We start from the raw sequence: 25,261 nt of genomic DNA, 5'->3' as shown, positions 1-25,261 counted from the left end.
TTTTCCAGGAGATTGCTGAGGTCAATGTGCAGCACTTCAAAGGCTGCACAATCAAGGCAAAAGGCAGGGGAAGCAGGTAGAGGAGAAGAGAGAGGATAGAGGTGGGGTGAAGGAGAGAGACTGCCATGAGGAAAAGAATGGATAGAGACAGGAAGTTGAACAAGGCATCTTTATGACCCCCAAGGACCACATCTTAACCTCCCTTCCTTTCTGCTCTGGCAGGTCCCCCCAACTGAAAAGACAAGTCTGGCATATGTCACCTTCTCCGCCCAAGGAACCTCCATCAACATGCAGAAAAACAGAAATGTGGTGATCAAGGGTTTCGGGAACATTGCCTTCATCCAGACAGACAAACCGTTGTACAAACCTGGAGACAAAAGTGAGTGGAGAAACATCAGAAGGAGACTCCAGACGGGGAGCATCTGAAATAATTCTGCTTTGCTTTCTCCGTTGATGGAATTTCCTAATAACCCTCACATTTCTTTCTTTCCATGTTTTGTTACATTTATTGCTGAATTATTTGATTCTTTTCACCTCTTTCCCAGTTCTCTTCAGGATTGTGGCGCTGACACAGGATTTCCGGCCAGCTAAGGAGTCGGTAAGTGTGCCGAGAAAGCCGCCATACTGAGATAGACTGAAGCTCCATCAAGCCCCGTATCCAACAGTGGCCAATCTAGGTCACAAGTACCTGGCAGAAGCCCAAAGAGTAGCTACATTCCATGTAGAACCCCAAAGAGTAGCAAGATTCTAGAATTCTAAAGAATAACAAGAGTCCATGCAGAATTTCAGTATAGCAACATTCCATTTAGAACCCCAAAGAGGATTCTGAATGGAATCTTGCTACTAAGTACGTACATTTTGCCATACTGGGACAGACCAAAGGTCCATCAAGCCCAGCATCCTGTTTCCAACAGTGGCCAATCCAGGTCACAAGTACCTGGCAAAAAGAGTAGCAACATTCCATGTAGAACCCCAAAGAGTAGCAAGATTCCATGCAGAATTTCAAAGTGTAGCAACATTCTATGTAGAACCCCAAAGAGTAACAAGATTCTACAATTCTAATGAATAACAAGATTCCATGCAGAATTTCAAAGAGTAGCAACATTCCATGTAGAACCCCAAAGAGTAGCAAGATTCCATTCAGAATCCTAAGTACATACGTTTTGCCATACTGGGACAGACCAAAGGTCCATCAAGCCCAGCATCCTGTTTCCAACAGTGGCCAATCCAGGTCTCAAGTACCTGGCAGAAGCCCAAAGAGTAGCAACATTCCATGTAGAACCCCAAAGAGTAGCAAGATTCTAGAATTCTAAAGAATAACAAAGAATTTCAAAGTGTAGCAACATTCCATTTAGAACCCCAAAGAGTAGCAAGATTCCATTCAGAATCCCAAGTACATAGGAGTTGCCATACTGAGACAGACTGAAACTCTATCAAGCCCCGTATCCTGTTTCCAACAGTGGCCAATCCAGGTCACAAGTACTTGGCAAGATCCAAAAATAGGAAAAAGATTTTACGCTGCTTTTCCCAGGAATAAGCTGTGGATTTTCCCAAGTCCATCTTAATAATGGCTTATGGACTTTTCTTTTAGGAAATTATCCAACCCTTTTTTAAACCCTGCTAAGCCATAAGGAGGTGACACAGCAGGTGCAGTGGGGGAGGGAGTACTTCTGCTTTACAGTAAGGTGACACCAGGTCAGCGAGGATGTAGCAGCCCTAGTCTGAACCAGAAATCCCTGCACGTATTGTCAATAACACCAGGCCTAAATCAGTTGGTCCTGGATGACCCCAGAGCTGCTGTTCCCATGTTAAAAGTCGCTGCCCTACAAAGAATAGAGCTGTTTTGGAAGGCGAGGCCTAGCGGCTGTGAAGCAGGGTTCAAATCTCACTTCACCCTCTGACATGCATGTCACCTTATCTCTGATTGCCACAGAGACTACTTAAACTGTAAGCTCTTCAGGGAAAGGACTTATCTGAACAATATTTAAAGAGCAATAATCTATTTTCATAATGCTTCTTACCGTCCAATAGCAATAACCACCATTTTTCTCTCTCTCTCTCTTTCAGTACCCCCTGGTCTATGTACAGGTGAGGAATTTTCATTCTCCAAAATCTGTGATTACTGTAAGGTGTGTGTGTGTGTCCCTCCCATGCCTGTAGTCTCAGTTCATATGTTCATTTCATAAGTAAGAAACCCCGTTAAGGGTCCAATAGTTTTCTCCAGGACTCCGAGGCTCTCGCTCTTTTTTTAAAACTCTGTGACTTTTCAGTTTTCATTGGTTAGCGATTAGAAGAATATAAAAACTGAGCCCTTCGTGTCCCCTTTGATTTTAATTTTGTATTAATCTTTGCTCTGGGCAGGACCCGGATAATAACAGGATCTTTCAGTGGGAGAACATGGCATCCGACCACGGCATTGCTCATGGGGAATTCACGCTGGATAAGGAGCCGATATTGGGGAGTTTCACTATCCATGCAGAGACAGAGTCTGGGGAGAAGGTCTCCGAATGGGTGAACGTGGAGGAGTACGGTGAGAATCACTGACAGGGTGCTGGGGGAGCAGAAGATGTTAACAATTTCAGTGAAAGGAGAGAGACAAAGACAGAATAAAGCAAAAAAGAAAGAGGGGACAGAGAGGAACAGATAAGAGGGCCAAATGGAGAAGGAGAGAGAAAGCAGAGGCTAGAGAAGGGGAGAACGAGGGCAGGGTTATCACTGAAGCAGGATCCGATGTCTGGTTCTTATTTTCAGTTTTACCAAAGATTAAGATGGAGGTGAAAGTCCCACAGAGCCTGACCATCGTGGATGAAAAATTCACTACCAGTGTGTGTGCAAAGTAAGTACCGAGCAGGGGAGAGAGATCACAGGCTGCAGCAAAGGAGGCGGAAACCTTCAATTATTATTAGCATTTGTATAGCGCTACCAGACGCACGTTGCGCTGAACACCTGACATAGAGAGACAGTCCCTGCTCAATAGAGCTTACAATCTAAAAATAATACAGAACGACAAGACAATAAGGGGAGGGAAGTACTGGGTGAGAAGGAAGGAAGGAACAGGGGAGGGCAAATGAGTAGAGGCAGCAGTGTAAAGGTGGGTTTTCAGCATGGATTTGAAAACAGGTAGAAATGGAGCTAGACCTATAGGTCCAGGAAGACAATTCCAGGCATAAGGTCCTTTGCTCAGTATTTACAGTATAAGGAGAAGGCAGTGGATCTCAGAAGAGCTACCGGGACTGGATCTAGGCATGGTCGAAAGGCCGCTGTTTCCAGTGCCAAATGTTCAAGGTCACTGCTGCCTTGCTGCTGTCTGTTCTTGACAGCATTGAAAACATGATTGTTCCTAGAAATATGTAGCTCATTATGGTTTGCATTTAAGCAGGTACATTTCTTTTATTATGTATTGTAAGATGTATGATTGTATGTTACTTGTATTGTATTTTAGATTGATTGTTTGCGATCCACCTCGAACTCCCTGAGGGCTTAATGGACTAAAAGTGCCATAATAAAAATAAACTAAAATTAAAACAAAATAAGACTTAGATAAGGAGAAATTTCCTACAGACTGGCAGCTGGGGTAAATGGGTGGTCAGGAATTGCTCTTCTCGTGTATTGGGAAGGGGGCCTCAGACCTGTCTCTCAGCCTCAGCTCTGTCGCCTTCCTTTCCAGCTATACTTATGGTGAGGCGGTACAGGGGAGCGTTAAATTGAAAGTGTGCAGGAGAAACCACCGCTTCTATCCTGAAGGGACCTGCAATAGGTACCGAGAAGGAATCTGCGTGGATTTCTCTGGAGAGGTGAGGACCAACTTCCATGATTATGATGTCTGTGCAGTAGAGTTATAAATCCTCTGCAGTTGTATCTGCGGTGTGAATTCAGTGCATTTGCAGTGAGTTTGCAATACACATTCTCTGCAGTGATTAGTGTGTTGTGCTTGCAATGTGAATGCAGTGTAGTTATAAATTCTGTGCAGTGTGATTGCAGTGTGCCAGAAGTGATTAGTGTGTTGTGCTTGCAGTGTGAATGCAGTGTAGTTATAAATTCTGTGCAGTGTGATTGCAGTGTGCCAGAAGTGATTAGTGTGGTGTGAATGCAGTGTAGTTATAAATTCTGTACAGTGTGATTGCAGTGTGCCAGAAGTGATTAGTGTGCTATGCTTGCAGTGTGGTTAGAATATGCAAATACATATACCTTCTCTGCAGTGTAACTGCAGTGCCAAGTGAGCTGCAGATGCAGTGTGATTACAGAACATCTGCAGTGCAGTTATAAATCATTGGCACTGCACAATGCAGCTGTGTACGGTGTACTGATGTATCTTCCCCCTCTCCCCTTCCTCTCTAGCTGGGCAGTGATGGCTGCCTTCACCAGATTGTTGACACCATGGTCTTCCAGATGGAACGTTCCGGTCTCTCCATGACTTTCAGTGTCGAGGCCACTCTGACTGAAAATGGGACAGGTAGAAAAGTCCATGTGCTTCTGCCAGGGGCAGGGAGGGATGGGCATGCTGGAGAGGGGGGGGGGATGCATTTATATCCCAACTATTTAACAAAAACCTCTGCCCTGTAAACTGAGCCCCACTGCTTTATTCTTTTGCACCATGGTCCTGTGCAGTCTCATTACATAGTAACATAGTAGATGATGGCAGAAAAAGACCTGCACGGTCCATCCAGTCTGCCCAACAAGACAAACTCATATGTGCTACTTTTTATGTATATCTTACCTTGATTTGTAACTGTCATTTTAAGGTCACAGACCATACAAGTCTGCCCAGCACTATCCCTGCCTCCCACCATCGGCTCTGGCACAGACCGTATAAGTCTGCCCAGCACTATCCCTGCCTCCCACCATCGGCTCTGGCACAGACCGTATAAGTCTGCCCAGCACTATCCCCGCCTCCCAACCACCGGCTCTGCCACCCAATCTCGGCTAAGCTCCTGCGGATCCATTTCTTCTGAACAGGATTCCTTTATGTTTATCCCACGCATGTTTGAATTCCGTTACCGTTTTCCTCTATACCACATCCCGTGGGAGGGCATTCCAAGCATTTACCACTCTCTCCGTGAAAAAATACTTCCTGACATTTTTTTTGAGTCTGCCCCCCTTCAATCTCATTTCATGCCCTCTAGTTCTGCCGCCTTCCCATCTCTGGAAAAGGTTCTTACTGCTTTGCTCTCTCCATTCCCTCCCTCTATCCTGTCATGATGCATCTCTCCTCACATCTTCTCATCATTCTCCATTTCCTGGCAAATATAGTATAGTACCCAAGAACCTTATCTTTACCGACTAGCTCACAAGAGCCCTGGCACATGGAATGTCTGTTACTCTCCGGCAGGTGTCCAGATGGTAGAAAATGCCTTTGTTTGGATCTCAAATCAGATGACAAGACTATCTTTCGACTATCCGTCCATGAAGATGTATTACCGGAAAAATCTCAATTACATAGGAAAGGTATGGGGGGGGGGGGGGGGGGAGTTACCTCTGTATCCTTTTCTGCCTCATCTTTACCACACTAGTGATTAAAGTAGCAGAAGATGACAACTGAAGGGGGGAGTTGATGCAGTGGGGAGGGGAACTGAACAAGGGAACACCTATTGTACCCCACCCACTTCCAAATACCCACATTTTTTTTTGCTGTAAGAATCATGAAGGAAATATCTGTCAAAAAAGAAAACCATTGTAGAATGGACCCCCCCCCCCCCCCAACTTTCCATTACTTTGGTGAACCCTCCCAGAACTAGTGAATCTGATCTTTTTTAACTCCTCCCAGTTGTAAATTCTAAATGTGCACGCAATCATTTTGCTAGATGTGTTTTCCTAGGCTTCCGCAGCCGGCAACACGATCGTTCCCACATCTGAGTAAGTGGAACTGAGACGTTTCAGCCATCTTGCTCGATGCTCAAACGTTGGTTGCACTTACTCAAGGCCTGGATAACCGCAACAATCGCTTCTGGATGTGCCGGAAAAAGATTTGTCCTTCAGCTTTGGTTCTCCAAAGGCCAACAGATGCCAAGCTTCCTGCAACACTGCCCGCGTGTTAACACTGGTAATAAATCCCTCTTTGTAGGTTACACTTCTCCGAGCGGATGGCTCACCCTTCGCCAACGAGACTGTCGAACTGGAAGCTGATGGGAAGAATGTGGGAAACTACACCACAGGCGAAGATGGCTCGGCATCCTTCTCTGTGGACACCTCTACCTTCAGCAACAGCAGAGTGCATCTAATCGTAAGTTCCCGTGGGAAGTAAAGAGGTGATGAAGGGGTGAAGACCCCTCCCTGCCCATCTTCAAATCACTGCTTAAAGCCCACCTCTTCAATGTCGCCTTCGGCACCTAACCACTACACCTCTTCTCAGGAAATCTAGACTGCCCCAACTTGACATTTCGTTATTTAGATTGTAAGCTCCTTTGAGCAGGGACAGTCCTTCTTTGTTAATTTGTACAGCGCTGCGTAACCCTAGTAGCGCTCTAGAAATGTTAAGTAGTAGTAGTAGTAGTGAAGACCAACAATTAAGGATGGGGAGGGGGGAGCCTAGAGGTTTTAGCACAGAAGTAGAGAAGAACATGGGGATCAGGACAGAGCCCATGGGGACGGGGATAAACTTTGTCCCTGTGTCAATGAAGCCTGTTGATGAACCGGACTGTTGTTTACGTTTGAGTGATGCAGACAACGATATTTTGATTTTTTGGAAAAACAAGCAAACATGCTGGCCACAACTAGCAAAATTTGCATGGGGGATCCTGTACATCTTCTAGGAAGAAATCTTCTATTGCAGGAAGGACTGTGGAAGACAGGAGAGCTAGACTGAATTCTGAGGTTGTGGAGAGGTGTGGTAGCCGTGTTAGTCCACTCTTAAAGGTTATCAATAGAAATCAAACAAAATAAAACACGGAAAAGAAAATAAGATGATACCTTTTTTATTGGATTGTGGATAAATTCTTATTTATCCGCAGACTAAAAAATCATAACAGAGCTTCATAGGGCATATTTCTCTCCTCCAGGGCATACAGAACGGGTTGTAATTTGTACCCCTGGACATTTTAACAGGGCGGATTAGGATTCCTTGGGGTAGTAGAAGTCAGCTATTGTTGGGGTTGGAAAGGCGGGGGGGGGGGGGGGGGGGGTTATTATAGTTGCTTCTTGTTATTATTGTTTTCTATTTGTGTTTTATAAACAGTTGCCCAGCATATTGTTCCTTTTTGTACTTTAATAAAAAGATTTAAATATAAAATCATAAGTGTGTGAGGATTCTGCAGACGAGGACAGAGCCCACGGGGTTGGGATGGGGTGGGGGCAGGGAGAAACTTTGTCCCATATTGGTGGAGAGCAGCGGGTGGGGGGGGGGGGGAGGGCGCGGTGGAGCAGATCTTTATCAATTATGCTTTTCTGTTGTAAGCAATCCTTTGGAACTGAAAGGGTGAGAAGTGTAAAACTGTCGTTGCATTTCTAACTTTTGATATTGCCTTACCAATAAAGCTGCAATGATAATGGTAATTAAATAGCGAATTTTGATGGGGGGAACAGTGGGAGAGTGACTGACCAGGGGGGGCAGCAGAGTTTTGATCATTAAGGGACCCGTCTGGGCTTTGCTTTTAACACATGTCCATTTCCGTAGGAAAAGAGCTGAAAAGTTTTGCATTCTCTGACCTTTCCTGTACTTGGCGTTCTTAGCCATCACCTCTTTATTTCTCTCGCCACATCTTGCAGGCAAGATACAAAAAGGAGGAAATATGTAACGATGATTTCTGGGTGATGCCGCGATACCCTGAGGCCTCACACTACGTCTCTCGCTTCTATTCCCCGAGTGGAAGCTTTATTCAGATTGAAAATCCAGACATTAAGGAGCTTAAGTGTGACACAACTGCCAGCTTCAAAGTGAGCTACGTCCTGAATGAAAAGGAGCTGGGAAAGGACACAGACCAGTTTGCCTTCTCTTACCTGGTGAGTGAGTGTCTTAGACTCAGAGCAGATGTGTCAGGAGGCTGGGACACTGTAACCAGGTCACAGGACTGCTAGGGAGGAGCCCCTTGCAAGGAGTGGGGATTAGTGCTCACTGCTTTTCGGAAATTAGAAGAGCCAGGGGTGACTGATGGACACGGAGCTGTGTGCTGCTAAAGACCTGGTTTCTGCAGGGAGACCATGGCCCACGAAGACTTTTTTTTTTCAGCTTCTCTTCTGAGGGTTTCTGCTAGTAGCAGATTTCAAGTACAAAGGGCAATTCACTCACCTTCCCCTTGCATTCCTGCTATTGAGGAGGGTTAGTGCTTCTGTTTCATGATTTGAATTAAGAAGGGTGGGCGGACCTGCCCCTCATGACTGAAACTGCAATATCACGGCACTCACGGTAGGGACATGAGTGGACTCTCATTCACCTTTGACGGGATGTTGCTCATACTAAACCCACAGGTGAAAAGTTATTTCCCAAGACTCTGATATCGAGGCTGATGACATGTTGAAGGAACTTTACTCATAAAATCTCTGAGGAGATCCTTGGGGTTCCAACAATGTTTGAAAGAGGACCAGGACTGTTCTCAAAATAAGAAAGAAGAAGCTGGGGGGCAGGAATATGAAACAGGGTCTCTGTTAGTCCTCAGGTGTCAGGGGAGGAACAGGGAACAGCCAAGGAGGAAAAAGAAGACATACTTTGCACTTGGAGGGAAGGTTATCGCTCTAGTTTGCATTTAGGGAGAGTTAATAAGAGAAATATCTGAGCGGTTTCCAGGAGGGTGATTATACCCTACATCTAAGGCACAGGAGCCGTCAGGTCCTGGCATGTTGCTCTTCAACAAGGGTATTGAGGTGAGAGGGAAAGTGAGAGAGGCCTGTGTTTCCGGTCAGTGAACACTCAAGCGGAGGTTTGACCAGCCAGTGTAATGAGTGTCCCTCTCATACTTCAGAGGGGAATTATTTGCTAACAAATTACCGACTTTGAATTTGTGTCTCTACTCCAGTGGTTCCAAAACCTGTCCTAGGGGAACTCTGGCCAGTTATGTTTTCTGGAGATCCACGAGAGAAATTTGTATGCAGTGGAAACAATGCATGCAAGTCAATCTCATGAATATTCAGTGTGGCTATCCAGAAAACTTGACTTGCTGGGGTTCCCCCAGGACAGGTTTGGGACCCTTTCATTTTTTTTTGTTGTTTTGTTGACTTATTCTGACTTTATCAGTAAACTTCTGCTGGAACGTAGACTCCACATTTGTGGCATTTTTTTTATTTTAGTTACATTTGTACCCCGCGCTTTCCCACTCATGGCAGGCTCAATGCGGCTTACATGGGGCAATGGAGGGTTAAGTGACTTGCCCAGAGTCACAAGGAGTTTCTGATCCTCTGGCTCCGAGATCTCCCTCCCAAGAACCAAGTTTATAAAAGAATTTTAGATCCCGCCCATCAAAAAAAGATGTCTGGGCAGCTTATAGTCTGAAACAGGAGAGTTTGCCAGATGTTGCCATGAGTGAATGTTGTGGGCTTTGAGATGAACCCCACCTTTTCTTTCTTGTTTATTAACATATACATATTTATAAACTCCAGGTGATGGGGAGAGGCGAGATACTGTTGAACGGAGCGATACCAAAGTCCCAGGGTAAGTATCTCTGTCCCTTCCAGGGATCTACAAGGTTTATGTGAGATATCAATGTGTAACCTTCTCCTCCCCTCCCCCCATCACTACTACTACTACTACTATTTAGCATTTCTATAGCGCTACAAGGCGTACGCAGCGCTGCACAAACATAGAAGAAAGACAGTCCCTGCTCAAAGAGCTTACAATCTAATAGACAAAAAATAAAGTAAGCAAATCAAATCAATTAATGTGAACGGGAAGGAAGAGAGGAGGGTAGGTGGAGGCGAGTGGTTACAAGTGGTTACGAGTCAAAAGCAATGTTAAAGAGGTGGGCTTTCAATCTAGATTTAAAGATGGTCAAGGATGGGGCAAGACGTAGGGGCTCAGGAAGTTTATTCCAGGCGTAGGGTGCAGCGAGACAGAAGGCGCGAAGTCTGGAGTTGGCAGTAGTGGAGAAGGGAACAGATAAGAAGGATTTATCCATGGAGCGGAGTGCATTGGAAGGGGTGTAGGGAAGCATGAGTGGCTGCCATCTCTTTCTCTCTCTTTCTCTCACACACACGTTTCTCTCGTGCACATTGTTTTTTAATAGCAAATCTGTGGCACCTGACGGTTCTCTTTCCTTCTTTGCCCCCTCCCCTCTCCGTCTTCACAGCTCTGACTGGTTCTTTTGATGTGAATTTCTCCGTTACCTCCAAGCTGGCCCCGAATGCCATTCTTGTGGTCTGGGCTATTTACCCCAGTGGTGAGGTGATCATCGACAGTGTCCAGACTGATGTTGAAAGCTGCCTTGACAATAAGGTGAGTGGACTCTGGCCTGAGGCCTCCAAACACTGAGACAAAGCTGGTCATTGGCTTTGCAGTCCGCCCCGTTTGCTTAGAAACATTATAAACTGGCTGATGGAAAACCAGAGGCTTAGCCTGGCCTCACCAGCTCCCTCCATGTGATAATTTATTAAATGATGAAAATATAAAACCACAGACAATCCCAAGGCGCAGATTTCTTCGTGATGTCTTAATTTGGTAATTGACCGCAGTGGCTGGAAGCGGTCCTGAGCCATGAAGTTGAAGGCCTAATCGTTCTTTGATTAATTTTTTCCCCAGGTCAGCCTGAACTTCTCCACTTCTGTGGCCCAGCCAGGGTCAGACGTGAATGTTCTGCTGAACGCTGCTGCGAACTCCTTCTGCAATATCCGTGCTGTAGACCAGAGCGTCTTCCTTCTGAGAGGAGAACAAGAGCTGAGCCCCAGAATGGTAAAGAAAGCACTGCTCCTCTCCAGCTCTGTACAAGGGGCTAGTTTAGGGGTTCTCCTTATCAATTTTAATAGCTTTTCTGTTTTGAATTAAATATTATATGTTATTTATGTAATGATAGGTGGTCTATACACTTAATAAATAAATGAAGGGGCCGAGGCTCAGAGGTATTTATATGGATATTCTAATCTTAATCGAATGTGGACATTTCTATTCCTGTTTAGCAATTGGCTCAAGGTGGATCATAGGGTAAAAGAGACCAGATATGGGGAGGTAACCCCCAAATTACAATAAGCCTCCTCTGTCCAGACAGTGCCAGGGTGATCCGAGGGCAGAGCTGGGTGGAACCGGAGGTTTAATGGCGATATTCAGACTGTGAACCGGATAACATCAGACAGCAAGAAGGCTCCTAACTTTATCCGGAAAGAGGTCTGAATATCGCTGTTAACCGGGTCGGCCAGTTATCCAGGTAGTGCTGAGGTTCAACATCAGGCCCAGAGGAAATTATTGTATAACTGTGTGCTCCCGTTTCTGTGTCCTGATGCTGCACGGCGAGATTCCCACGCGGCTCCCAGATTCAGTTAGAGAATGCTTACTGTGACCTGGCCTTGGCCCGCCCTGCGTTTGGGTAGCTGCAAATACAGCGGCCATGGAGGAGCCTAAAACATGGCAGGGGGCACACGTCACTTATTCTAGTCTATAAATTACGTGTATGAGTGGGAGACTCACCTTGGTCCTACGGAACCGCACCTAGGCAGTTGGCTCGCCACACGCATACCTACGTTTATATCTAGCTGCAAATGGGCTGCTTTTGTCTACGTTTACACCAGTGGCATAGCTAGGTGGGGCCATGGGGGCTTGAGCACCCCCAAATTTCCTCTGGGCCCCTGGTTTTGCTGGCGGGGGTCCCCAACCCCTGCCAGAACCGATCTCCAGCGCCGCTGCATTCCCTGCCCTGCTCTCTCTTCCTCCTCACGTCCCGCATGCTCCTTTCACTGAAATTGAGAATGCTCAGTTTCACTTAAATGAACGTGTAGGATGTAGCTCCTTTGAGCAGGGACTGTCCTTCTTTGTTGAACTGTACAGCGCTGCGTAACCCTAGTAGCGCTTTAGAAATGTTAAGTAGTAGTAATGTGAGGAGGAAGAGAGAGCAGGGCAGCTGGAGAAGGCTTCTGCTAGCGGGGATTGGGGACTCTGGCCAGCCAAGGTGTTTGCTGCTGCTGTGGGGTGCGGCAGACTAAAATGTGCCCCCCCCACCTCAGGCTCTGGCCCCCTCCCACTGCGAGGTCTGGCTACGCCCCTGGTTTACACACTCAAGTGGTGCAAAATGCAGGTGCACAGTTAGAGAAACTCCTGCTCACATGTCCTGTAAGTCAGAGAGAGGAGAAGGAGGCGAGGATCTGGGGGTCTGAAAGCCTCTTGCTTCTTTCCACAGCTTTATTACAGGACCCCGCATTGGGAGTTCTACAGTTACTGGCATGGAGGCTTCGATGTGAATGACCCTGAGCTGGCGTGTGTCACCCCCGGGAATGTGCTAGTCGACGGCATAGAGTACGAGCCCATCTCGTCGCCGTTTGGAGAAGGCGATGCCTACGAGACTGTCAGGGTAAGAGAACGGGGGGGGGGGGGGGAATGTGGTATCGAATTACAGCGCACGATGAACTGCTTATGTGTCTATAGCCCGGAGCAATTCCAGAAATGCAAAGCAACTCTAGTTAATCGCAGACTGTCTTCTTTAGAACATCGGCTTGAAGATCGTCGGCAACTTTGAGCTCCAGAAACCAAATGTGTGTCAGAAACAGGAGAACCAAAAGCAATCCATACAAAAAGCACAGGGAGGTATGGGAGGTTTCGGAGGTGGTTCCGGAGGTGGTTTCGGAGGTGCACAATCTTTTGCACGTCAGACTTCAGGTAATAACTTTAAACAGCTGAAGTACTGTGAGAGACTCCAGTAAATTGCAGAGATTTGCAGGAGATGCAAATACCGGTGATAATCACTGAACTTAAGATCAATGAGTTTGTTTCTATCTCATTGGAGAAGTCAGAATATGAGCTGGAAAGTCTGTTGCATCACCACATCGTCTTTTCTTTCTCCCCTTTCTAGATCAGAGTTCATCAGTTGAAACAGTGAGAGTTTTTTTCCCGGAGACCTGGCTGTATACCACACAATCTGTCGAGTGAGTAGGCCTCAAGCTTTTTCCTCTCAGTAGTAAGAAATGATACCATACGCTTTTCTCGTTTAATGTGTTCATACAGCTTCTACTGAGAGAAGTCTCACTTCATTCTGGTCAGCCCAAAGAAGCTGATCAAGTCCTGGTTTTGCTGCCTTGCACACATGGGAAATTAGAATTATATCTGAATATATTAGTGGGTGGATGGGTGGGGGAGGGCAGAAGGATGAGATCAACCTAGCTGCTGGTAACTCTGTCTCCCCCTAGTGCCCACAGGTCAGACCTGCACTTTAACCCCGTCTCTTTTCTCATCAGTGGTAACGGAAAGGCCCAAATCTCTGCCACCGTCCCAGATACCATCACAGAATGGAAAGCCGATATGTTCTGTATGAATGAGCAAGTGGGCATCGGAATCTCCACCCCAGCCACCCTCAAGGCTTTCCAGCCATTCTTTGGGGAGCCCACCCTGCCTTACAGCATCGTCCGTGATGAGGTCTTTGTCTTCAGATTCAACGTGTTCAACTACCTGGGCACCTGCATCAAGGTGAAGGCCGGGGGTACTTAGGAATCTCATCCTGGTGGGAGTCTTTTGGGGAGGGGGGACAGGTGTCCTGGAACAACCATTCTTATTGCCCAGTATGTGTGAGGTTGGTCTGACTTAATAAAGCAGGTCCAGTTGGATTGAATCCGGGGGAGTTTCTGTATTTTAGAGGAAGCAACTGACTGAGAAGTTACATGGAAATACTTTTTCACTTAATGAATAGTTAAGCTGTGGAACTCATTGCCGGAGGATGTGGTAACAGTGGATACTGTATCTGGGTTTAAAAAAGGTTTGGACAAGTTCCTGGAGGAAAAGTCCATCGTCTGTTGTTGAGGTGGACAGGGGGAAGCCACTGCTTGCCCTGGGATTGGTAATGTGGAATCTCGCTACCATTTGGGTTTCTGCCAGGTACTTGTGACCTGGATTGGCCACTCTTGGAAGCAGGATACCGGGCTACATGGACCATTGGTCTGACCCAGTATGGCTATTATTATGTGATTTTGAAACCAAATCGACAGACAATACAAGACAAAAACTTCCTATGTGAAATTAAAAAGTGATTTGCCAAATTCTGCCCCCTCCAAATCTTCCCAACTGCCTGCTACTCCCCATCCCGTCCAGAAAACGGGAGAGATATTACAAACAGATGACATCACCACCCCTCCAATATGGCAGGACAAATGATGCGGTTGATGGGTTTGGAGCTTTCATAAAAGTGTCCCTTCTCCATCTCCCTGTCAGGTGAACACAGTGCTAACTCCGTCTGAAGACTTTGTGGCGGAGCCAATCTCGAAGGAAGAAGACAACACTGGCTGTTTCTGTGGCAACGAGAGAAAGACGGTGGCATGGAAATTCAGTGCCAAGGCATTGGGTGAGTCTCTCTTCCTTGGGGGAAGGCTACTGGATTAAATATGGTTCACCTACCCAGACTGGATAGAGAGCAGAAATGGTTTGAGGATAAGATGCCTTACAGACGGCCAAGCTCTACAGCTGAGCAAACTAGATGAGCCACCCAAACCCTCTTTATCTGCTCTCACTTACTACTTTACCGTCAGGCCAATTTTCAAAAAGTTTAGACACCTATCTTTAAAAGTTAGGGATCCAATATTCAAAGGATTTATGCTCCTGAGAGTTAAACTCAATTTGCCCTTTTGAAAATGTATACTCAAATGCCCTGATATTTAGTCGGTGGTGATCAGTGTTACCCCCAGAAATTAAATGCTGGGTCACATGGAGCCAGTGAAACCATAACTCAGCATTTAACCGGCTATGGGGTAACATAGTAGATGACGGCAGAGAAAGACCTGCACGGTCCATCCAGCCTGCCCAACAAGATAAACTCATATGTGCTACTTTTTGTGTATACCTTACCTTGAATTGTATCTGCCATTTTCAGGGCACAGACCGTAGAAGTCTTGCCCAGCACTAGCCCCGCCTCCCACCACCGGCTCTGTACCACTTAAAGATAGACTGACTTTTATACGATATTATGCAGTTCCTTTGGCCAGTTAACTGCCGAATATCGGCACTTAACTAGCCAAGAGCTGGCTCCGCCCCCAGAACACTCCCAAAAACCTGGACATTTCCAGCAGACCTGACTGGCTGAGTTTGACCGCTTAGCTCCGAACGAGTGATTTGACCGGTTAAATTGCTTTAAATATTGACCCCAAAATTTCACTAACTTGTAAATTTAGGAGCAAAAAAAGTGGGTGGGAACAGGGACGGATTTAAGATGGAGGGGGGGGGGGGGGGAACAGTTGGGAACTTAGCACTGACCGGTCAGCAGTGGGATCATAAATTATGCTTATCAGTATTTATGAGCCTAGCTTTTCAGGCCCTCCAGATGAAAACAGGGCAGAAATTTCAGAGCCTAAATTCCCAAGTGTAGGGCCAGGGTCGGGGATAGTTCTGAGCAGTGAAGCTATGGTACTGTTAGATGTACACAGCACTGTACAGATACATGTGAGGAACAGACTCTGCTTACGGCCAAAACAAAGAAGAGGTTTCATGACATTGTTAATTATGGTCAGCCTCCAAAGTGCCACAGCACTGGCCGACTCTGTACCAAGTGTTACACAGTTTTCCATCCCTCTATTTCCCCCAAATCTTACCGAGTCTGACGACACTTATATTTATCAATGGAATTTTGAAATAAATGCACCAAAGCAGTGTACAATCGATGACAAAACATTAAAAGCAATATAACAAACCACAATACACAACTCTACAAAAGATAAACACATCAAACTCATAAACAATCTAACAGGCACCCACAGCTGAAGATGGTGGTAGCGGTGGGATTGGAACCTGGTTTGCAGGTGTCGCAGCTCTGAGTATTATTTACCCTTTGTCCCCTCAGGCAAGGTGAACATCACGGTGTCCTCGGCGATCACACATGAGGGAGCCTCCTGCTCTTCACTCTCCAGCCCGCCCAAGACCAGGCGATCCGACACAGTCATCCGTGAGCTGCTGGTGGAGGTGCGTCAGTCGCATCGCATCCGAATGCGTGCATGCAGCCTGAGGCCATGGGACACTTTGTTCCTTCACAGGTCTACCAATGTGTGACCCTGGCAGGAGAGTGTTCCTGCTGGGTTTGACTGAGTTTCTTTCTCCTATCTCTCCACAGCCTGAAGGAATCGAGAAGGAGGTGTCCCAGAGTTCCTATATCTGTACCAAAGGTAAGTTCAGACCCTTTCTTGTCTCACACCAGTGAAGGCTGAGGTCTATAGCTTTTTCAATATAAATCGCAAGATCATATAAAATTGCTGTCCAAAGACAACAATCAAATTTAGGGTATTTTCAGTAAACTATACAGCGCTGCGTAACCCTAGTAGCGCTTTATAAATGTCAAGTAGTAGTAGTAGTCTTCCAAGCAAAATTGTCATCAATGAAACACTTCTACCATCTGGTGGCCACTTTGGTAAACTACAAGAGTTCCACAAAGTTGTTTTTACATTAGTATATAAGTACGTAAGTGTTGCCATACTGGGACAGACCGAAGGTCCATCAAGCCCAGCATCCTGTTTCCAATAGTGGCCAATTCAGGTCACCTGGATTGGCCACTGTTGGAAGCAGAATGCTGGGCTTGATGGACCTTTGGTCTGTCCCAGTGTGGCAATGCTTGTGTACTTAAATACATGGCAGAAACCCAAAGAGTAGCAACATTCCATGTAGAACCCCAAAGAGCAGCAAGATTCTAGAATTCTAAAGAATAACAAGATTCCATGCAGAATTTCAAAGTGTAGCAACATTCCATTTAGAACCTCAAAGAGTAGCAAGATTACATTCTTTCTCTTTTAAAAAACAGAACTTATTTAACAATACATATACTTAAGTCTCTAATTCAGATCCCACTGATCAAAATAATCCCAGTTTTCACAGGCTTCACTCCTTTTAAAGTAATAATTGAGGAAATATTTAAGGTTCTAGAATTCTAAAGAATAACAAGATTCCATGCAGAATTTCAAAGTGTTAAATACAAATATCCAAACCAGGACACAAGTTACCAAGACTCAAAATATCCAGACACAAATTCACAGCAAAGGCTACCAGAAAAAGTGTATTATATTTCAAATTTGTTTATGAATACCCTCAGAATTTCCACTCATGCTGCAAGTGATAATATCACTGCCTGGTGGTTCAGCACTTCGTTCATTGGGTGATTCTTTTTAAATATTTTTGTGCTGGTCAGGTGATATTAATCCTCAATTCACTTGCTATTAAATGTGATATAAATATATATATATGAAACCAGTAGCCTGTACTGCTAATGTGGTCAATAAATTCACATGCACTTATCTTGTAATCCGTAAGCTCCGTCTTGTAGAGTCAAAAATAGTTCAGTAGCCTCCCCTTATAAAAGTGTAGCAACATTCCATGTGTAACCCCAAAAGAGTAGCAAGATTCCATTCAGAATCCCAAGTACATAAGTACATAAGTGTTGCTATACTGGGACAGACCGAAGGTCCATCAAGCCCAGCATCCTGTTTACAACAGTGGCCAATCCAGGTCACAAGTACCTGGCAGAAACCCAAAGAGTAGCAACATTCCATGTAGAACCCCAAAGAGTGGCAAGGTTCTAGAATTCTAAAGAATAACAAGATTCCATGCAGAATTTCAAAGTGTAGCAACATTCCATGTAGAATCCCAAAGAGTAGCAAGGTTCTAGAATTCTAAAGAACAACAAGATTTCATGCAGAATTTCAAAGTGTAGCAACATTCCATGTGGAACCCCAAAAGTGTAGCAAGATTCCATTCAGAATCCCAAGTACATAAGTGTTGTCATACTGGGATAGACCGAAGATCCATCAAGCCCAGCATCCTGTTTACAACAGTGGCCAATCCAGGTATTTTCATGGGGTATTTTTCATTCTTCTGGTGGGAGAAAGTTCTGACCATTCCCTTAGCCCAAATAATGAACTCTCTCTTGACAAGATGACGCATAACCATCCAGGAAACATCTCCATATTTTTCAGAAACACCCCCCCCCCCCCCACCTTTTCTCCATATAGAAACCTAGAAAAATGTAGGCAGATGAAGACCATATCCATATGGCCTATCCAGTCTGGCCATCTACTCTCCCTATCGCTCCCTTAGAGATTCCATGTACTTGTCCCAAGCTCTCTGGAATTCAGATACCGCTTTTGTCTCCACCATTTCCACCAGAAGGGTGTTCCACAAATTCACCACCCTTTCTGTGAAGAAGTATTTCCTCAGATTACTTCCCTTCCACCTTCATCCTATGCCCCCTCATTTCCAGGCAGCAATTCCTTGAGGTAATCCCCCATCTGAATAAAGTTAGGGTTTTTTGAAGTCTAGAATCCTCTCCACATCTATCTTAATATTAAACCACACCATCCTGTGGTCAGTGGATGCCAGGTGATCACCTATTTCAATATCAGAAACACTCTCCCCGTTAGTAAGCACTAAATCCACTATAGCCACATCCCGCAAGGGGTTTCCATTACCAACTGCTGAAATAATTCCCCCTGTAGAGAATCCAGGATCTCCTTGCTTCTAAAAGACCCTGCAAATCGGGATCCCCCCCCCAATCGACATATTGCATGTGGAAATTGCAAAGGATAAAACCATTCTTCCCAAGATTCGTCTTTCGCAACCTAGTGCAATCCCTCGTCCTCAGCCATCTGGATTACTGCAACTCACTATACGCAGGATGCAAACAGCAAATACTGAGGAAACTTCAAACAGCCCAGAACACAGCAGCCAGACTCATTTTCGGAAAACCAAAATATGAAAGGGCAACACCACTACGAGAGAAACTACACTGGCTTCCACTTAAGGAACGCGTCACTTTTAAGGTATGCACATTAGTCCACAAGATCATTCACGGTGAAGCCCCAGCCTGCATGTCCGAGTTGATAGACCTACCACCCAGAAATGCTAAAAGATCATCCCGAATATACCTCAACCTCCACTTCCCTAATTGCAAGGGCGTGAAATACAAGACGCTACACGCGTCAGCCTTTTCTCACATGAGCACGCAGCTTTGGAATACACTGCCGCGCAACTTAAGAACGATTTACGAACAAGCTTCCTTCCGCAAATTATTGAAGACCCATCTGTTTGAAACAATTTACGGAAAGAGCCAAAACACACTGTTCATCAATGCATCATACATCCACTTCTGACCCTCATCCCCCGTAATTCCACATCACTCATACACTTACTCACAGAAATATGTACACCATATGTCTCTGTGTCTTAATACTGCCCTTTAAGCTTCCCATTGTCTCCTTCCAATGTTTCTATGTTGATGACCCATTGTTAAATACCTAACGATACTTCGATGGTCTCGCATAACTTGTACAATGTAACCCATAACCAAGTTGTAACAAATGTATTTCCATTATTCATATCTTATTGTAAGCCACACTGAGCCCGCAAAGAGGTGGGAAAATGTGGGATACAAATGCAATAAATAAATAAAAAATAAATATTAAAATCACTTATTTGTAGTACTTCTCCTTTCACAGCTATATTTTGAATGTGGTCAATTAAATCTTCTGTCCCTGAAGGAGGCCTGTATATCACAGCAATGTAAATACATTTGCCAGTGCCTCTTCCTTACCCTCACCAGAGGAAAGGGCAAGTCTTGGTTCCTGCAGTGGTGAGGTTTGTGCTGTATGATCACCAAAGTCTCCATATCTGCCCCTGCATTTCTCAATCAGTAACCAGCCCCTCTCTTCTTGTTCCCATAGGTGCTCCTGTCTCGACACCTATCCAGATTCGCCTCCCTGACAACCTGGTGCAAGGCTCTGCTCGTGCCTCCTTCACTTTGTTAGGTGAGTTAGGGGCGTCGCGCAGGAGGGCAGCTGACTTTCCCACACGATGCCTGGCTTTTGCTAAGCAAAGGAAGGAAAGAAGGTTTTCTTTCTTCTTTTTCCTTCTTTGTCTACCTCTCTCCTTACTTCTCCTTCCCTGTGCCTTCACTCAGGCCAGTTTATGGCTGATTCTTCTTCAGGCCCTGGAGAAGATTTTGCCGGGAATAGAAGTGACCTGTCTTGGCTTCTCCTGCAGGTGATATCTTGGGCTCTACACTGCAGAATGTCAAGAACTTGGTTCGGATGCCTCATGGGTGTGGAGAACAGAACTTGAATACTTTTGTTCCTAACATATATGCCATGCAGTACCTGAATGCCACTGGGCAGCTGACGGAAGCGATCAGGGAGGAAGGGATCAGAAACATACAGGCTGGTAAGTTTCTCACTTCCCCTGTGCCCACAGGTCTCCTCCTTGTAACTCCTTGGAACTGTTCCAGCTTGCACTGCCCTGCTTTTCTTCATGGGTATTTTCAAAAGGTTTATCATATACCCATTTTGGGATGCACATGGAAGGGGGGGGGGGGAGTAGCCTAGTGGTTAGTGCAGTGGACTTTGATCCTGGGGAACTGAGTTCAATTCCCACTGCAGCTCCTTGTGACTCTGGGCAAGTCACTTAACCCTCCATTGCCCCTGGTACAAAATAAGTACCTGAATATATGTAAACCACTTTGAATGTAGTTGCAAAATACCACAGAAAGGCATCAAGTCCCATTTCCATTTCCCCCTTTCCCTTATGACATCACAATATCAGAAGTGAGCTAAGTATCGGGCAGTCAAGCCCTTGTGACATCACTGATGAGGTTGGCTCTTATTGGTGGAATGAGTGGAGGAGTAGCCTAGTGGTTAGTGCAGTGGACTTTGATCCTGGGGAACTGTATTGGGCAATCAAGCCATTGTGACATCACTGATGAGGTTGGCTCTTATTGGTGGAATGAGTGGAGGAGTAGCCTAGTGGTTAGTGCAGTGGACTTTGATCCTGGGGAACTGAGTTCGATTCCCACTGCAGCTCCTTGTGACTCTGGGCAAGTCACTTAACCCTCCATTGCCCCTGGTACAAAATAAGTACCTGAATATATGTAAACCGCTTTGAATGTAGTTGCAAAAACCTCCGAAAGGCGGTATATCAAGTCCCATTTCCCTTTCCCTATATAGTAGATGTTAGCATAGGTGTATGTACACATACCTCTGTAAATCCGGAATATGGACCTGCGTCTTATCCAGTAATTACTCGCATGGTTAGAAGTTGGGCTTGCACACAGAGTCCGGAAAGGGTTCACATTTTCAATACTGGGCCCTTTGTTTTTTTTAACTATGTCCGATAATAAAACTCCCTAATTCTCCTTGTTGCCTCGTGAATAGACTGGCAGCTCCCTGGAGCAGGATCTTTCTCTTCTCTGAATGTGTACAGTGCTGTGTACATTTAGTAGGTCTAGAGAGTGGCAGAAAGAGAACTGGGCCACCCTTCCTGAAGCTTTAATTGCATCAGGATATCTTTGTAATGCATTAATAGGTCTGTTCTTGCATTTCAGGCATCCAGAGACACATGCAGTTCAGAAACCGGGATGGCTCATACAGCATCTTCCGTGAGCGGGGCGGACCGACAGAAGGGAACGCTTGGTGAGAACTGCAGCGGCCTTACAGAGATTTGTGGACTACTACTATTTAGCATTTATATAGCACATCAGATGTGCAGCTGCTGGCGGCTCCATCAAGAAACCTTTATTAAAAATTTAGTTCTGCACCAGAAATCGCTGTTTCTGGCTCACTTTAGAGGATGTTGCAAGGGTTAAAATCATTTTAGGTGTAAATAATGTGAAGAAATCATGGACGCTTACTGTCAGTTTTATGCATCTGGCAATGTAATTTTCTTTAAGTGATCAAAAGCCTCTTCGTATACAAAATTAGGAACAAAAGACAAACCTTACTCCCTCTATCTACCCCAGCGGAGCCATGGAGGGTCTGCCTGGCTTGCAGGAGCCAGAGAAAGCTGTCGACCTCCTCTCGGCCCTAGGGAGTGCTGGGAGGTCATCTCTCTCCCTGCAGGTCCCATGGAGCTGCCAAAAATCTTGTCTTCCTGCCTGTGGGGTTCAGGGGACAGGTAGAAATCTGCCTCCCTCACAATCCAGCCTCCAGGAATTAGGCTTCTGCCCTAAGACACCCCACAGAGTCTTGAAATCAGTTTTCATCTCTTTACAGACAGCAAATGGGAAGGCCTGACTCCCCCTGCCCCCACTCCCCAGTACACTCCAGCCAGCCATGGGTTTACAGAGAGACATGTCACAGATCTGTTTATGGACTAGTTTCTCTTAAAAGTGAAGTGGTCTCAGTCAGTGGCAGCCTCAAACAGGCTCCACAAAAAGTGACCTGCCTAGAAGTGTCTTCAGGTGCATTTGGCAATTTTGGTGCGTTTAGGTCAAGCATGAGAGTTTTTAGGGAAGATAAAACTTTATTTTCTGTATCAGGAAATTATTCTCCACGCTCTTCCATAACTTTATTTTTCTACATAATCAGTAGGAGGAAAATCTTCCTAAGAATTTTAACTCTTAAAAAAATAGTTGTCAGATCTTTTAAAGTTTTTCTTCCAAGTGCCAGACGAATGCTGAACTACAGCTTATGTCCACGGCCCGAGTTCTGTAACTACATTTGAGTCTCCAATGTTGCAGGCTGACGGCTTTCACCTACATGAGTTTCACACAAGCTGAGAAATACACCTACATCGACCAGGACATGCAGAAACAGACAGAAAGCGCCATTTCTAACAGGCAGGGAACCAACGGATGCTTCCAGAACAGAGGTGACCTTTTCAACAGCTACCTGGAGGTGAGCTCTGCGAGATTAGATCCCCTTCAGCAGAATGACGTTGGGGGTAACCTGCACCAAGCCTGCTATGCTATTCTGTTTCTGTATACCATATGAATTATCCGAAAGGAAGGCATTTCACAATAAGAAAAGCTTTTCTGATCAGGGGTTACCCAAAGCAGCTTAGAAAGACAGTTGATGAATACAGTTCAGAAATAATTTGGAATATAGAGATTCAATAAGTCGCAGAATAGAAACACGTAATAAATTTGGCCCTGTCAGCCAGCTGTGCCTCCCCCTCTACCTCCACCAGCAAACAACTGAGCCACTCAGGATGGAAGAGAGAGTGCTGGGTAAGCAGTGCGGAGCCAGAGTTAAAACCTTAACAGTGATGCTCTCGTGAAGGACAGGGAAAGGGCAGTGGGAACAAACCAGTGCTGGGCCATTTTCAATCTACATCTGCTGTGTTACCTCCCCCCAGCAATTCTGAAGACCCCAGTCCTTTTCCTCCCATTGCTGAGATTATAGGGAACAGCACAGGGCCCCCAGCACTTAAAAGTGCCCTGGGCAGGTAATTGTTCTAGAGGAAAAAATACATATTTTAACCCAATATATTTAACTACACATTTACATGGATAGTTAAGATAGAAAGATGCTCCTATTGCCAAAGTTTCCATTCTTATAGATTTAAAAAGGGGCAGGGCTTTTTTTGAGGGGTTACCGAGTACCGGCACCTTTTCCATTGTCTGCTAAAATTGACCCATGGACCCTACGTTTTAATGAAAGAGCTCAGGCTCTACACACCAATTCTGCCTTGTCATAGATTCTGTGACTGGTTGCAGGGGGCCTGGCTATTGTGGGGAGGGTCCCTCAGTGGATCACCCCACCCCTGAAGGGTGGCCTAGCATTTGAGTACTGGTACCTTTTTCACTAGAAAACATGCTCTGAAAAAGGGTGACCACAGGTAAGCTAGGGGTGGGGATATAGCATGTTAAGCACTGTTGAAGTTATTTCTTTAATTTTGTCTCCTGAGTTTTCTTATGTACACATCCCCCCCATAGGTGGTCTAAAGAGGAATAATAATTTTTTTTTCTTTCCTTGTGAAATATGTTGGCTTATGTAATTTACTTCTCCGCTTTTCTCGTTCAAGTATTTGACTTGTAAGAATAGTTTGTATAATAATAAATAAATACATTTTAAATAAAAAGGGCCCTGGGGATTTCCAGCCCCTGCAGTCTGGGGTCAAAAGGCTACTACACAGGTAATTAAACTCGTAATTGAAATTAGAGAGCACTAGCGTAAGTCGGATTTAGCACTTACGCCATGTCAATGGCTGACAAACTCTAGAGCCTAATCGCCTGGCATATCTCATGCCCCCCAGGTCCAAGCCCCCCCCCTTTGGGTGTTAAAGGTTACAGAATAGGGGTAACTCCGATTGGCTAATTAGCAGTTGGCGATTAACAAGCACTAATTGCACTATGATGTTTTGCGCACCTAACAGCACCTGATGTAGAATTAGGAGGAGAAAGACCACTGGGGGGAGGGGGGTTGCGGCTGTGTCTTCAAGACGAGAGGAGGAAGATTTCACTGGATCTCTCTTTTTCAGGGTGGTGTGAACAGCCATGCGTCCCTCACTGCGTACATCGCCATCAGTCTGCTAGAATCCAACCTGCTGCCTACGGTATGGATCCAGAAGCTTCTGAATTTACAGCGAAGGGAGGGGAACTGGTTGCCCTGTTTTGGAGCGAGACTGTAGCAGGTTTAGTTCCCAGATCCCCCAGCCCAAATCCTGAGCTCGGAGGTCAACCTCCCCTCACCTGAATCTTATTCCTTTCCGGCAAGGATGTGATAACTGCGTAGAAAGGGGCCTCCTGACCGCATGAATAAGGAGCAAAGTTGTATTTTTCATCAAGGTTTTGTGTCATCCAGATACATGTGGATTATGTCATTTCAGCACCCTGTGGTTGAAGGGGCTTTACGTTGCCTTGAAGCAGCCGTGGACAGCACAAACGATGTCTACACTGAGGCACTGATGTTCTATGCCTTCACGCTGGCAGGAAACGAAGACAAGAGGACAGCGCTGTTGAATAGGCTGAAAGCCAAAGCAGTCACTGAAGGTTAGTGGGCACTCACAGAGAAAGTGCTGTAATTGGGGAGAAGGTGGGAGAAGGATCCAGCCCACCAAGTCAATTCACACAGAGACAAAACGGGCTCAGCACCTCTTCCCCTGCAGGAAAAAAAACCCCCAGATGTAGGCCCATCACGATCCCCCTCTCTTCCCTATAAGAGACAGAAGGGGCTTAGGACCCTATCAGGCATACTTGCAAAGTTTCTATGTCAGAAGGGGTTCAGGGTATCTTTCCGGGTGTAACACAGGGCTTCATTAACACATACAAAGCAAATTTCAGAAAGTTGTTTTTTTTTTTTTTTTCAATTAATGGATAACTAACTTCTGGAATTTGTTGTTGAGGATGTGGTCAAGGTTATTAGTATATAGTTGTGTTTTTGAAAGATTTGGAAAGGTTTCTGAAGGAGACTGTTGCTTATTCTGAGAAATAAGGGGTGGAGATCCTCAGTTATGTACCACTTAGGATCTTTC

At 45.5% G+C, this 25,261-nt stretch overlaps 1 protein-coding gene across 1 annotated transcript in view; it reads left to right on the top strand.

The window, feature by feature from the left end:
- LOC115457446 overlaps positions 1-25,261 on the top strand; it is a 90,312-nt gene that overhangs the window by 55,741 nt on the left and 9,310 nt on the right. Inside the window, exons 39-64 of the mRNA XM_030186861.1 lie at positions 223-379; positions 546-598; positions 2,068-2,088; positions 2,362-2,530; positions 2,752-2,836; positions 3,668-3,794; positions 4,339-4,453; positions 5,330-5,445; positions 6,062-6,220; positions 7,702-7,935; positions 9,526-9,577; positions 10,212-10,357; positions 10,661-10,810; positions 12,246-12,416; positions 12,550-12,721; positions 12,915-12,987; positions 13,297-13,525; positions 14,264-14,393; positions 15,882-16,000; positions 16,149-16,200; positions 19,741-19,824; positions 20,060-20,236; positions 21,393-21,480; positions 22,527-22,683; positions 24,269-24,343; positions 24,617-24,779. Coding sequence (XP_030042721.1) covers positions 223-379; positions 546-598; positions 2,068-2,088; positions 2,362-2,530; positions 2,752-2,836; positions 3,668-3,794; positions 4,339-4,453; positions 5,330-5,445; positions 6,062-6,220; positions 7,702-7,935; positions 9,526-9,577; positions 10,212-10,357; positions 10,661-10,810; positions 12,246-12,416; positions 12,550-12,721; positions 12,915-12,987; positions 13,297-13,525; positions 14,264-14,393; positions 15,882-16,000; positions 16,149-16,200; positions 19,741-19,824; positions 20,060-20,236; positions 21,393-21,480; positions 22,527-22,683; positions 24,269-24,343; positions 24,617-24,779 — 3,274 coding nt within the window. The remainder of the gene's footprint in view (positions 1-222; positions 380-545; positions 599-2,067; positions 2,089-2,361; positions 2,531-2,751; positions 2,837-3,667; positions 3,795-4,338; positions 4,454-5,329; positions 5,446-6,061; positions 6,221-7,701; positions 7,936-9,525; positions 9,578-10,211; positions 10,358-10,660; positions 10,811-12,245; positions 12,417-12,549; positions 12,722-12,914; positions 12,988-13,296; positions 13,526-14,263; positions 14,394-15,881; positions 16,001-16,148; positions 16,201-19,740; positions 19,825-20,059; positions 20,237-21,392; positions 21,481-22,526; positions 22,684-24,268; positions 24,344-24,616; positions 24,780-25,261) is intronic.

Source organism: Microcaecilia unicolor, chromosome 14 (genome assembly GCF_901765095.1).
Source record: "Microcaecilia unicolor chromosome 14, aMicUni1.1, whole genome shotgun sequence".
Taxonomy (NCBI): Eukaryota; Metazoa; Chordata; class Amphibia; order Gymnophiona; family Siphonopidae; genus Microcaecilia; species Microcaecilia unicolor.
The sequence above is the reverse complement of the archived record's forward strand: the minus strand, read 5'-3'. Positions and strand labels throughout refer to the sequence as shown.